General features: G+C 39.5%; 1 protein-coding gene across 6 annotated transcripts in view; it reads right to left on the bottom strand.

Moving 5' to 3' along the window:
• The window catches only part of GBE1 (1,4-alpha-glucan branching enzyme 1), a 278,483-nt gene extending 267,858 nt beyond the window's left edge, over window positions 1-10,625 (bottom strand). For all 6 annotated transcript variants that reach the window (XR_010125659.1, XR_010125660.1, XR_010125661.1 and 3 more), the window contains exon 1: window positions 7,801-10,625. Coding sequence is in view for 1 of the 6 variants with exons in the window: in XM_054483743.2 (XP_054339718.1) it covers window positions 7,801-7,943 (143 nt within the window). In the remaining 5 variants the exon portion in view is untranslated. The remainder of the gene's footprint in view (window positions 1-7,800) is intronic.
• Between the last annotated feature and the right edge of the window lie 2,037 nt (window positions 10,626-12,662).

Below are 12,662 nucleotides of genomic sequence, written 5' to 3'. Positions count from 1 at the left end.
GACTGGAGTTAGTAAAGATTTCAGCTGCAAAGGGCAAATGAATCTACTAGTGCAGAAGAGCAGGTCATGTATATCTTGTTATCTTCAGATTCTTCACTGCCTTCTACAGTCACTGACATCTGACTTCCTTCAGAGCCCACAACTTGGCCAGGCGCTGAGAAAAAAGTACCCCATTCCACTGTGATATAAAACTTCTGTGCTGTGAGAATCAATTTTTGGTGTGGTTGGCCAGAGCAATTAGGCAAGAGATAGAGCTAAAGGGCATCAAAACTGTAAAGCAAGAAGCCAAATTAGCCTTGTTTGCAGACAACATGATTATATACCTACAAAAACATAAAGACTCCACCCAAAAGCTGTTAGAAGTGGTAAACAAATTCAGTGAAGTTGCAGAATACAAAATCAAAATATAAAAATCAGTAGGATTTATATATGCCAACAGAGAATCATCTGAAAAAGAAATCCAGAAAGCAATCCCATTTACAATACCTACAACAAATACAAAATACCTAGGAATCAATATAACCAAAGAAATGAAAGATCTATACAAGGAAAACAATAAAACTCTGATGAAAGAAATACAAGAGGACACCAAAAAATGGGAAGGTATTCCATGCTTATGGATTCGAAGAATTAATATTGTTAAAATGACAATACTAGCCAAGCAATTACAGACTCAATGCAATCCCTATCAAAATGCTGATGATATTCTTTACAGAAATAGAAAAATAAATCCTAAAGTTTAAATGAAACCACAAAAGACCCCAAATAGACAAATAAATCTTAGCAAAAAAAAAAAAAAAAAAAGCTGGGGACATCACACTACCTGGCTTCAAAATTTATTATAAAGCTATAGAAACCGAAACAGCATGGTACTGGCATAAAAACAGACACATAGACTAATGGAACAGAATGGGGAACTCAGGTCTAAATACACACATTTGCCACCAACTCGTCTTTAACAAAGGTGCCAAGAACTTAAAATGGGGAAAGGACAGTCTATTCAATAAATGGTGCTGGGAAAACTGGATAACTATATGATGAAGAATGAAACTAGACCCCTAATATCTCATCATACACAAAAGTCAAATCAAACTCGATTAAATAAAGACTTTAGTCTAAGACCGGAAACTATGAAAACTGTAGCAGAAAACATTGGGGAAATGCTCCAGGGCATTGGTCTCTTACACAAAGATTTCTTGTGTAAGACCTTAAGAGAGGCTATCAAAGCAAAAATAGACATCAGAGTATAAATCAAGCTAAAAAGCTTCTGCACAGCAAAGGAAACAATCAACAAAGTAAACAGACAACTCATAGAATAGGAGAAAATATTTGCAAACTATCAGATAAGAGATTAATAACCATAATGTATGAAGAACTCAAATAAACTGATAGCAAAAAAAAAATCTGATTTTAAAATGGGCGAAAGATCTGAACAGACATTTCTCAAAAGAAAACATATAGTCAACAGGTATATTAAAAAAATGCTCAATATCACTAACCATCACAGAAATGCAAATCAAAACCACAATGCAATATCATCTCACCACAGTTAAAATAGCTTGTATCAAAAACATAGGCAGTAACAGATGCTGGTTAGGATGTGCAGAAAGGGGAACGCTCATACACTGTTAGTGGGAATGTAATTACCATAGCCACTTGGAAAAAAAAAACAGTATACAGGTTCCTCAAATAAGTAAATATATAACTATGATATGATCCACCAATGCTACTACTGGGTATATATCCAAAAGAAATAAAATCAGTATGTTGAAAAGATATCTGCACTCCCATGTTTATTGCAGCCCTATTCACAATAGCCAAAATACAGAATTAACCTAAGTGCTTATCAACGGATGAATGGATAAAGAAAATACAGTATATATACACAATGGAATATTATTCAACCATAAACATTAATGAAATCCTATCATTGCAGCAACATGGATGGAACTGGAGATCATTATGTTAAGTGAGATAAGCCAAGTACAGAAAGGCAAATATCACATGCTCTCACTCACATGCAGAAGCTAAAAAAGTGTTTCTCAGGAAGATAGAAAGTAGATTGGAGGTTACCAGAGGCTGAGAAGGAGAGGGGGGGAGGAAGATAAAGGAGGAAAATACATATAAATTTATTTATTACTACTGAACTGTGGTTAAAAATGGTAAAAATGGTGAATTATACATATAGTACATTTTACCTCAATACAATTTTTTAAATTTCTTTTTATTTATTTATTTATTATTATTATTATACTTTAGGTTTTAGGGTACATGTGTGCAATGTGCAGGTTAGTTACATATGTATACATGTGCCATGCTGGTACGCTGCACCCACTAACTCGTCATCTAGCATTAGGTATATCTCCCAATGGTTGCTAACATACCAAATCCAAATTACTTTCTAATTCTAATTAGATACCAATGTGAAAATTATTTTATTTCTAACCAAGTAGAGCTCTTCACTGTAATCGTAATACTTAACATGTAATACTTATCATAAAACCTCTTCTCCCATTCTTGGACACACAGCCACAACTTGACATCAGATTCTCTCAAACTGACTATTCCTTCAGAGATTAAACTTCTAGTCTCTGATGAGCATGAAAGTATCTAATTAAGAAACTATTTTCTTGATTTATTCTGGTCATCTTTAGCTCTTTAATTGAGCATATATTCCCCTTCCCCAGATTGTCACATGAAACCTCTACTAACTACTCCTGTTCCCTGTTCATCTACCGTAGTAATCCAGACATTTTTAGCTCCAGGTCAATTGACCTTAGTTAGACTCACTGGTATGGCACAACGGAAAAATAAAGTCAGAAGACATTCAGTCAGCCACTGGCTCATTCAAATATTACACTAAGTATTTACCGTGAGGCAGGTCCAGTTCTACAGACTGAAGACTACAACAGTGAATAAATAATAAGACATAGTACCCACTCATGAGAGCAAACAATCCAGTGGAGGATACAAAGAGTAGAAAGACAACTATATTACAGTAGATGCGCATCCATAGGATAGTGGTCCACGGTGGCAGAAAAGAAGAAGGACCCCCTCAACCAGCCCAGAAGAAGCTTTGAGATAGGGCGAAGTCAGAGAAAGCATACAATATAGCCCTAAGCTGTGTCCCAAAACATGTATAGGAGCTATCCTAAGGTAGACGCAAAGAATGCTTAGGCAGAAGCAATAGCATGTACAAAAGCACAGCTTCACCGAGGGCTAAACCAAAACATGTGGCATCTAAGACAGGATAATATGATGTCACACTTTCCAGCTGATACTCAAACATTTGTTAAATGTTTCTCTTTCATGGGGTAGAGAAATTATTCTATATTAAGAAAATATTAAATACAGGAAAAGATTCACTTATTTAACCCACTCCTACTAAGCTAAAACTGTCACTCTTCTGACAAAGATCAGAAAATTTTTCTAATTCTTCAACTTTCTTATCTTTTATTCAGTGATTTTTCCAGATGCCCCAATTTCTTGTGTGTGGACAAAATAGAAATGAAAATCTTCAATATTCAAGAAAAAAGGAATGCATGTGGGAAATAGATATCATGTTTCTGATTTATTTTATTGGTATTCTAGTATCTTTATAGAATGGTCCCCAGAGATCCGAGCTGCCCCCTCCCTTTATGGCCCTCTGGTTAGATGGTACCGAGAGGGAGGCTGAAAAGGTCAACAGGGACCAGATAATGCAGAATCTTCTAAGTTATGGGAAGGAGGTTGTACAGAACTCAAGAGAAATGAGGAATGGTTGAAAGGGTTTAAGCAGAGGCGTACCATGATCAGATTTGTTTATTTCAAAATCCATTCTACTTACTCTGTTTTGAATGAAGAGGAGTGGAGAAGTTAGAATGGAGTGAAGATCTGAAAAAAGAACAACAGCTACAAGGTTGTTTCTGTAAACCATACTAGAGATGCTAGCAACCTGAACTAGGATGGCAGCAGTAGGAAGGCAGCATGGTACATACTTAAAAGTTACGGGCTACAATTGACTAGACTCGAAGGTATAAGGAAAGGAGGAGAGGGGAGTAATTAGAAATCACTCGTTACCTTCTAGGTTTGAGCAGCTGGTAGAGGAAGATTCCAGACACTGCGATTGGGTTGACAGGGACAAACATGTTTGGAATGAAAATCTTTAAGTTCAGTTTTATACATGTTGAGATTTGTATTTATAAAACATCAAAATGAAGATATAAATAAGTCCAAGATAAAGAGAAAGATCTAGAGTGGAGACAGATGTGGGCAGCCTCAGTAGACAGATGGAATCCATGGGATGGATGAGAATGTCTAGGGAGAAAATATATAAAAGAAATACATAAATGATCCCAGGAAAGAGCCTTGAAAATCTCTCACATTAAATGGTCAAAAAGAGGCTGAGAAAATGAAAGAAAAGCAAGATTATGGCTTCAAAGAGCCAAGAAATAGTCCAACATGTACAATGCTAGAGATAAAAAAGAGTAAAGAGGTATCCCTAAATTATCATGAAGTTGTCTGTGAACTGGTTGAGAACAGTTTTAGTAAAGAAAGATTAATCACAGTTGCAGCACGCACTGATGCCATGTAGGCTCAAGCCTGTCACTTAGTTTCTTCATCTGCAAAACAGGAAAAATACCCACCGTCTACCTCATGGTTTTGTTATGAGGATTACATTAAATACCATATCTGAAACTGCTTTATAAACATTAAACAGAGGGTATAAAGTAGTAGTATTAAAATTGTGTTGTGTTGACAGTGTTCACAAATGCCAATTCTCTGTTTCACCCACAGGGCAAGCTGATGTGCACTGGCCGATGTAACGTATCAGCAGAGTGGACTCACTGCTAGGCAAAAGCCCTAAGAAATAGTGCATAGTTCAACATGCTTCTCTTTGCACTGCCACTACCTCTACAGAAGCATGTTTCAAAACAAATCCTTCATAAGCCTAGATTTTTGAGTGACTGCCATGAGAGCCCTCTGGCTGACTCATGCTGACGTGTAATATGGGGACAATTAAATGCTGTTTTAAAGCACTAAGATTTTGGAATTATAACAACTAATTGTAGTGTAACAACAAGTAAATAACTAAATAAAAGGTAGAAAAACCAAGTGGAAAATGTTATTTTGGGAGGTCATCAATGAGACGACATGGAGGTGGTTAGTCATGCTAATAATGCACTAATTTTTATTTTATAGCAGAGTAACTCATTAATCCTCTACACTTGATTCAAAATTCTCACAGGTACAGAAGCTGAAAAGAACAACTAATGAAGGTGATATGGTTTGGCTGTGTTCCCACTCAGATCTCATCTTGAATTCCCACGTGTTGTGGGAGGGACCTGAAGGGAGGTAACTGAATCCTGGGGGCAGGTCTCTCCCACGCTGTTTTCCTGATAATGAGTAAGTCTCACGAGACCTGATGGTTTTAAAAAGGGGAGTTTCCCTACACAAGCTGTCTTCTCTTGTCTGCCACCATGTAAGACATGACTTTCACCTTCTGCCATGATTGTGAGGCATCCTCAGCCACTTGGAACTGTTAAGTCCAATAAACCTCTTCCTTTTGTAAATTGCCCAGTCTCAAGTATGTCTTTATCAGCAGTGTGAAAATGGACTAATACAAAAGGGGAAAAGGACAAGATAAAGAAGGGAAGGAACATCCAAAACATCCTAAGGGAACATCCAAAAAATTTCAAATGAAAAGACATCTGTTGGGGAAGGATGAGACAGTCCATCAAAAAGAAATTTCCTTCTTCATCACCTTAATTATATATTGTTGTACGTACCTCAAATTTTCTTCACTCCTTAGTAAGCATACTTTGCACCTAAGTGTTTGACTGGTTATGTATTTGTGTTAGGCCAAAGACACACAGTCCAAATGGATTATCGGAAATAGATGGAAAATTGGACAAGGAACTAAGACCAGATTGTATGAAGGAAAAATGTTTTATTCTTCAAATGTTAACAATAGAAGTTACCACTAACAAATGCCAAATTACTATTTGATATGCCTAAATGGAACATGTGTGCTAGCAAATGGCCATTACTCAGAACCAAGGACAAAAGTAAAATCCAGGTCAGAGTGAGACATGAGGGCCCACTGGGCGAAACTTTTCACCAAGCACACTGGATTCTCTTCCCTTCTTTATCTTGGCCTTTATTCCCTTCATTAGTTTTGGCAAACCATGAAAGAAGATTATAAATGCTTCAATCCCAGTGGAGTTGGAAATAAAGTACATGAAAGAAACACTTCATAAAGAATGTTTATCTGTTTGTGTCATTTAAAAAAAAAAAAAAAGGAGGGGGGTGTAGACAAAACATTTCCACAACTCTTCTTTAATAAATATCTTGTGTCCTTTTACAAAGCACACAGGTAAATTAATGTCATGGTTACAAGGACATCAAAAAAAAAAAAAATCTGACCACTACCTTTAATCACTATCTTTTGTTCTAAATTTTTTCTATTTCGAAATCAAATCCAACCTTAAACCTATGACGATTATGTACTATGTGTCTTTGAAAGCATATACTGTAAATTCTGAAAACAATTTCACAAGGCTGCTCCCAAAATGGTTTATATAAGAGCATAATCATCAGATTAAGTGACGGACAGCTCAAGGTGATTATTTTACAGAGGGCTCATTCATTACTATATACAAGCTCAAGAATGAAACTTCATATCCCTTACAATCCCTAGAGCAGTGTTTCATTTATAGGAGTTCCTCAATAAACACTTGCTGATTTGAATGCATTTAATACCTGAAAATGCTAGGACACAAACAATTTGCTCGGCTTTTTTCAAACTCCAAATCAACCCATTTTCATTACTCTCAACGCTCCTTCATGCCAGTTAACTAGCTGGATGTTTTCCAACACTCGAAAAATTGGCCATGTATATTCTGTTGCCAGGATAGTTTCCATTCTGCAGTGTCTCTCCTAAAAGGGGAGAAACTATTAAATCAAAATGGGGTAACCTCACAAGTATAACTATTACAACTTGTATAATAGCTCTTTTACTTCAAACAACAACGACAACAAAAAAAGACCTGTACCTTTTTAGTGGAACTTATTAATAGAATTATTAGCCCAGTAACTAAAGCGGTATGGTACACAATGGTAGAAGACAAGCTAAAACGACATTGGCCTGCAAAAGTTTTGCTTTCCTGACCTTTCTCCCTATTCAAGATGGCAAAATCACACACGGACAAATGTTGATGTACATTTAACTTATCAATGTTGATCCAAGGGAAGAAAAAATTGATCAATGTAGGTGTAATCTTCCCCTAAATGAGGAATATTAGCAAGGAAAAAACAAAAGTTAGGATATAGTGTCTGCTTGAAGGAATTCTCTTAGATATAAAATCACAATATTTGCTATGAAATAAACTAGAAAGTTTTAAATGCGTAATTACACTTGCCAGGAGTTACGCCCACGTTACTCCACAGGCCCACGCTAGCGCGTGCCAAAATCAGAAAACCTGCAGTGGCGTTGAGTCACTCCCCAGCAGCACTACGGGGAATAAGTGTTGGAGCCACAGCACGTACCCTATGGCGCAAGACCGCTGATTAGAACAGAGGGGGAAGGGGATGAGGAAAGAAGTTTCTTCAGCGCCCGCTCCGGGGACCAGCGCTGTCAACCTGCCACTACGGAAGCCACAGAACCCAGTTACCCGAGTCACCCCGAGCCCCGCCCACTCAGGTTCCTCCCCGCCTGGGGCGGGGCTGGCGCGCGAGGGCCGAGGGGCGGCCGGCGTCCCGAGTCGGCTCCTGGGAGGCGGGCTGCCAGTCTAAGTGGGGGTGGTGGGAGTCTGGCGGTACCTGCGCTGGAAGTCCACGGCGTAGGGCTTCAAGTACGGGTCGATCTCCAGGAGTCTGGCCAGTTCGGGCACGTCAGCCAGGGCGGCATTGAGCGCCGCCTCGGATTCCTCGGGCCGAGCCGCGGGAGTCACCGGAGCCGCCATCTTCCGCCGCAGTCCAAGTAGCCGAGGCCCGAGAGGGTCGAGTGGGGCCTGAGCGGGCGCTGGAGCTCGAGCTGGGTCGCGGCGGCTAGGGCGGAGCCGGAGGGCGCCTAGGCGTGTCGAGGCGAGCCGAGGCGAGCTGCGGCGGTCCGGGGCCCTTTATAGCCGAGGCAGAAGGCCTCCTGCCCTTTCTCCCCGCGCCAGCGGGGAGGAGCGGATCCTGGGGTGATGCCGGGACGCACGTCCCGAGCGGGTAGGAGGCACCGAGGCCTCCCCGCCCACTCACGCGGCTGGCACCTGGAGGCCGCAGGGACCTGCCCTTTCCTTCCCTTAACGGTTTTTTCCCTGCCGGCGGAGGTCATTCTAGGAGGTGGGTCCCAAGCTGACCTCGCTCAGCCTTGGCCTTCCTCACCCTGACCTAGTCTTGGCTCCGGAATGGATTCCGCTTTTCTTTAAGTACGCACTTAACCACCCACTGACAGCGCCCCCTTCAAATTGGACATAAGGGGTTTTTTTGGAAGGGACCGTATTTCTCAAAGTTCTGAGACTTTTGAGGGGCAGTATTTCAAACATACCATGTAAATTCACAGAGGGGAACAGTCAAGTGTAGCTAGAGTACTACTGCTGAAAATGTTAATACCACTTACAACCAGGACTCTCCTAAGTTTGCCAGGTCACGTGAATTTAAAATTAACCAAGGCACAGAATCCTGGAATACTGTTGGAATTCTGCTGTTCTTGTACTCTTTTCTGCATTACCAACAGCTAAGAATTATAACCCATGGGAAGAACTTTTCTCATTCTCCGTAAGGCCAAAAAGGAAAAGGCATTTGCCTGTGTTTATAATTGTTACAAGCTTTTCAACGATTAAACTTATCTTTGATAACACAAATGATATCATTGAATTGGAACGCCACTCTGCCACTTACAGTGATAAGGCAAGAAACCTCTCTTCCTCTTGGCTTGGGAAGCTCCCACTTGGAATTCCCTTCTATTATTGCCACTGACTAGCTTCTATTTCAATAATTGCTTTTTAAGAATACAGAGTTGGACTCCAAGAGAGATGGACCCACCAAACCCAGGAGGATCCAAGCTGCTTTACACCTAGAAACTGGAGAGGATTGAGGATATTTTTCTCATTAAAACCTAGAACTGGAGAATCCTAGGGGTTATGGAGGAGAAACAGTATTAATCAGCCTTGGGCCTTGAATTTTAAAATATTTCAAAGTAAAGTTTTTATAAGGGGTTTAATAGACTTGAAAGATAAGTGGATATGAAGACAGACCTCAATGTGAAAAAGTGAAGGACTTGAACGACTTTAAGACGTGCCTTCTTTTCCATAAAGATGACAAAAAACATGCAGACATTTGTAGAATATAAAGCACTAAAAAAGGAAGGAAATTTAAAAAAAACCCGAAGCAGGACAACTATTAATAACAGACCCACAGATCTATATCTCCAAGCCTAAACTTTTTTCAGAAACACAGGTTTGTATCACTGCCTGTCTACTGAGATCTCCATTTAGCTGGCTAGGAGACCTAAACAAACTGTCTGCAAAAGATAACCTAAAATCCGTCTTCTCGTCCTTCCTGCTATCACTCTTATGCAGGCTACTGTCTTCCTTCACTTGGACCGTAATGTAGCTCTCTAATTGACTTCCCCTCTTCTACTCTTTCTCACCTCTACTCCGTTCTCTGTACCAGTGTTTCTCACACTTTAATGTGCATATGAATCACCTAGGGATCTTAATTCAGTTCTGGAGTGGTGCTTCAGATTGCATTTTAACAAGCTCAGAAGTGATTCTGATGCTGGTGGTCGGGGACACAGTTTGGTGAGACTACACTGAGTAAATCAGATGATGTCATTTAGCAACTTAAATAGCATACTGTTTCACTTAGGGTAAAATAGAAACAGCTTATCATTCTCTAACAAGGCTTGTATAATCTGGACCCTGACTACCTTTCCAGCCACTTTTCTCATCATTTTCCAGTTTTACTATGCTCTAGTCACACTGACTTTCCTGGAACTCAGTGAATTTGTTGTATAATAGCCTCTAAGATTATTTGCTTGCTGTTCTCTCTGTTGGAAATTCTCAGGGAGCTGAGCTCTACTTGCTTAATTTTTTCCCAGCCTTCATTCCAGCCTCAGCAAAAATGTCAGCTCATACCTGAGAAACTTCTGATTGTAGACTCCTCAGTGTCTTCTGTGTAACTTCAATCTCTTCTATGCAACAGTTAACAGAATCTAGGTGTTTGTTTTTCTCCTATTTATTGACCTTTCCCTTTAGAACCTAAGCTCTCCACGAGCAGGATCCTAGTGTACATATCTGCCTACCTAGGTGGTTCACCATTGAGCACATATTTATTGACGTCCCATGTGCCAGCCATTTTCCCACGTACTGTGGATAAATGATAAGACAAGTCCCAGTTGTCATACTCTATTGGGGGTAGGAGGGAGAGGAGACACAATTACCAGTGAAATACATAAAATAATACAAAACAATGTCAGATAGTGGTAAATGCATTGTTGAGAATTAAAACTGAGCAAATATCTGTGTTAGTTCCGGTCATCAAGAAAGGCCGTTCAGAACTGACATTTAAGCTGAAGTGTGATGACAAGAAGAAATGAGCCAGGAGAGGAAGAGCATTCCAGAATGGCAGAGTTCGTGCAATGGAGGAATTGAATTGGTCTTAAAAAAAAAAAAAAAATCTAGCATACCCGGTGTGTAATGAGGAGTAGCAGGAATTGTGGTGCAAGAGCTAGGCAGCTGTTTGTTCATATAGGCCCTTTAATGTCCATTTAAGGGATGCTATTGGAGAGTTTTCAGCAGAACACTGATATGATATGGTTTAATTATTAAAATATTCTATGTGGCAAATGAATTATAAGGATACAAGAATGGCAATGGGGTGCCATTCTTGTGGGAGACAAGGGAGACAATTAGGAGGTGATTAACATTGCCTAGGTAGGAAATGATGATGGCTTGGTCTGGGGTAGCAGAGAAAATGATGAAATAAAGATTTGGGATGCATGATATAATGAATGCCTAAACTATTATGAAGTCATTTAGTGTCTGTATTAGTTACCTAGGGCTGTAGTGATTAAGTACCACACACTAGGTAGTTTCAGCAACAAAAATTTGTCACCTTACCCTAGTTCTAGGGGCTAAAAATCAAGGTATCCACAGGTTTGGTTCTTTCTGGGGGCTCTGAAGGAGAATTATTCCATGCCTCTCTCCTAGCTTCTAGTGATGGCCAGCAATCTTTGGCATTTCTTGGCTTATAAATGCATCATTTGGATCTCTGCCTCCATCGTGACATGGCATTTTCCTGTGTCTCTGTCTCTTCACATAGTGTTCTTTTTATAAGGTCACCAGCCCTATTGAATGAGGGACACACCCTATTTCAGTATGACCTCATCTTAACTAATTATATCTGCAATTATTATATTTCCAAATAAGGTCATATTCTGAGGTACTGTTAGGTTAAGATTTCAGTGTATCTTTTTGTGGAGAAATACAATTCAACCCATCACATTTTTGACACACCAAAACAGAGGAAATATTTGAGAAATAGAATTTATAAGATTTGGTGACTGATTGGCTATGAAAGTGAAAAGGGAATTAAAGATTGAGCTTCTGAGCCTGGGGCAATTCTGTCTAGCAAAAATAAAGAAGTCCTTGAAAGAGGGAGAACTGAGTTCAAGGTGTCAGCTCCTGGATACCCAAGTCAATATGGCAGCTGGAAATGTAATTCTGGTGCCTAATAGATCATTTAGGAATGAAGATAACAATTAGAGAATGACCCATGTGCGGCTACTAGCTAACAGTGGCAAATAGGAGATCCTCAATAAATATTTTGAAACCTTTTTTTCTTGATATTTGAGTCTCATGTCACATGTTTGCTTTTCAGTAGTTTGCATTATAAAGCCAAAGAGTTACTGATAATGTGCTCCAACACAGATGAACCTTAAAAACATAGCAAGTGAAAGAAACCACTCACAAAAGACCACATATTATATGATTCCATGTATATGGAATGTTCAGAATATGCAAATCTACACAGAAAGAAAGTAGATTTTTAGCTTCCTAGGGTTGGAGGTCAGGGGAAACGAAGAGTGAATGCAAGTGGATATGGGATTTCTTCTTGGGATAATACACATTTTCTAAAATTGGTTGTGGTTATGGTCTCACAGCTCTGTGGATGTACTAAAAACTATTTAATTGTACACTTTAAATGGATGAATTGTATGGTATGCGAATTACATCTCAAAGCTATTTTTAAAAAGACTCTGAAGGATAAAATACTACTAAATATGCTTTTTAAAAGGCAAACAATTTATAACAACTAAAGATAAACTAGACTATATAAATATACCCTTTAAAATTACATATCCCCCTCGTTGAAAATCATTAGCAATGAAAAAGAAAATCAGAGAGCTGAAAGAAAAAAGAGGTAACTTTTTTTTTTTTGAGACGAGTCTAGCACTGTCGCCTGGGCTGGAGTGCAATGGCGCGATCTCAGCTCACTGCAACCTCTGCCTCCCAGGTTCACGCGATTCTCCTGTCTCAGCCTCCCGAGTAGCTGGGATTATAGGCGCACACCACCATACTCTGCTAACTTTTTGTATTTTTAGTAAAGATGGGTTTTCACTATGTTGGCCAGGCTAGTCTCGAATTCCTGACCTAGTGATCTGCTGGCCTCGGCCTCCCAGAGTGCTGGGA

This window comes from Pongo pygmaeus, chromosome 2 (assembly GCF_028885625.2).
Source record: "Pongo pygmaeus isolate AG05252 chromosome 2, NHGRI_mPonPyg2-v2.0_pri, whole genome shotgun sequence".
In the NCBI taxonomy this organism is placed as follows: Eukaryota; Metazoa; Chordata; class Mammalia; order Primates; family Hominidae; genus Pongo; species Pongo pygmaeus.
Note: the sequence above shows the minus strand (reverse complement) of the source record. Positions and strands in the feature narration are given on the sequence as shown.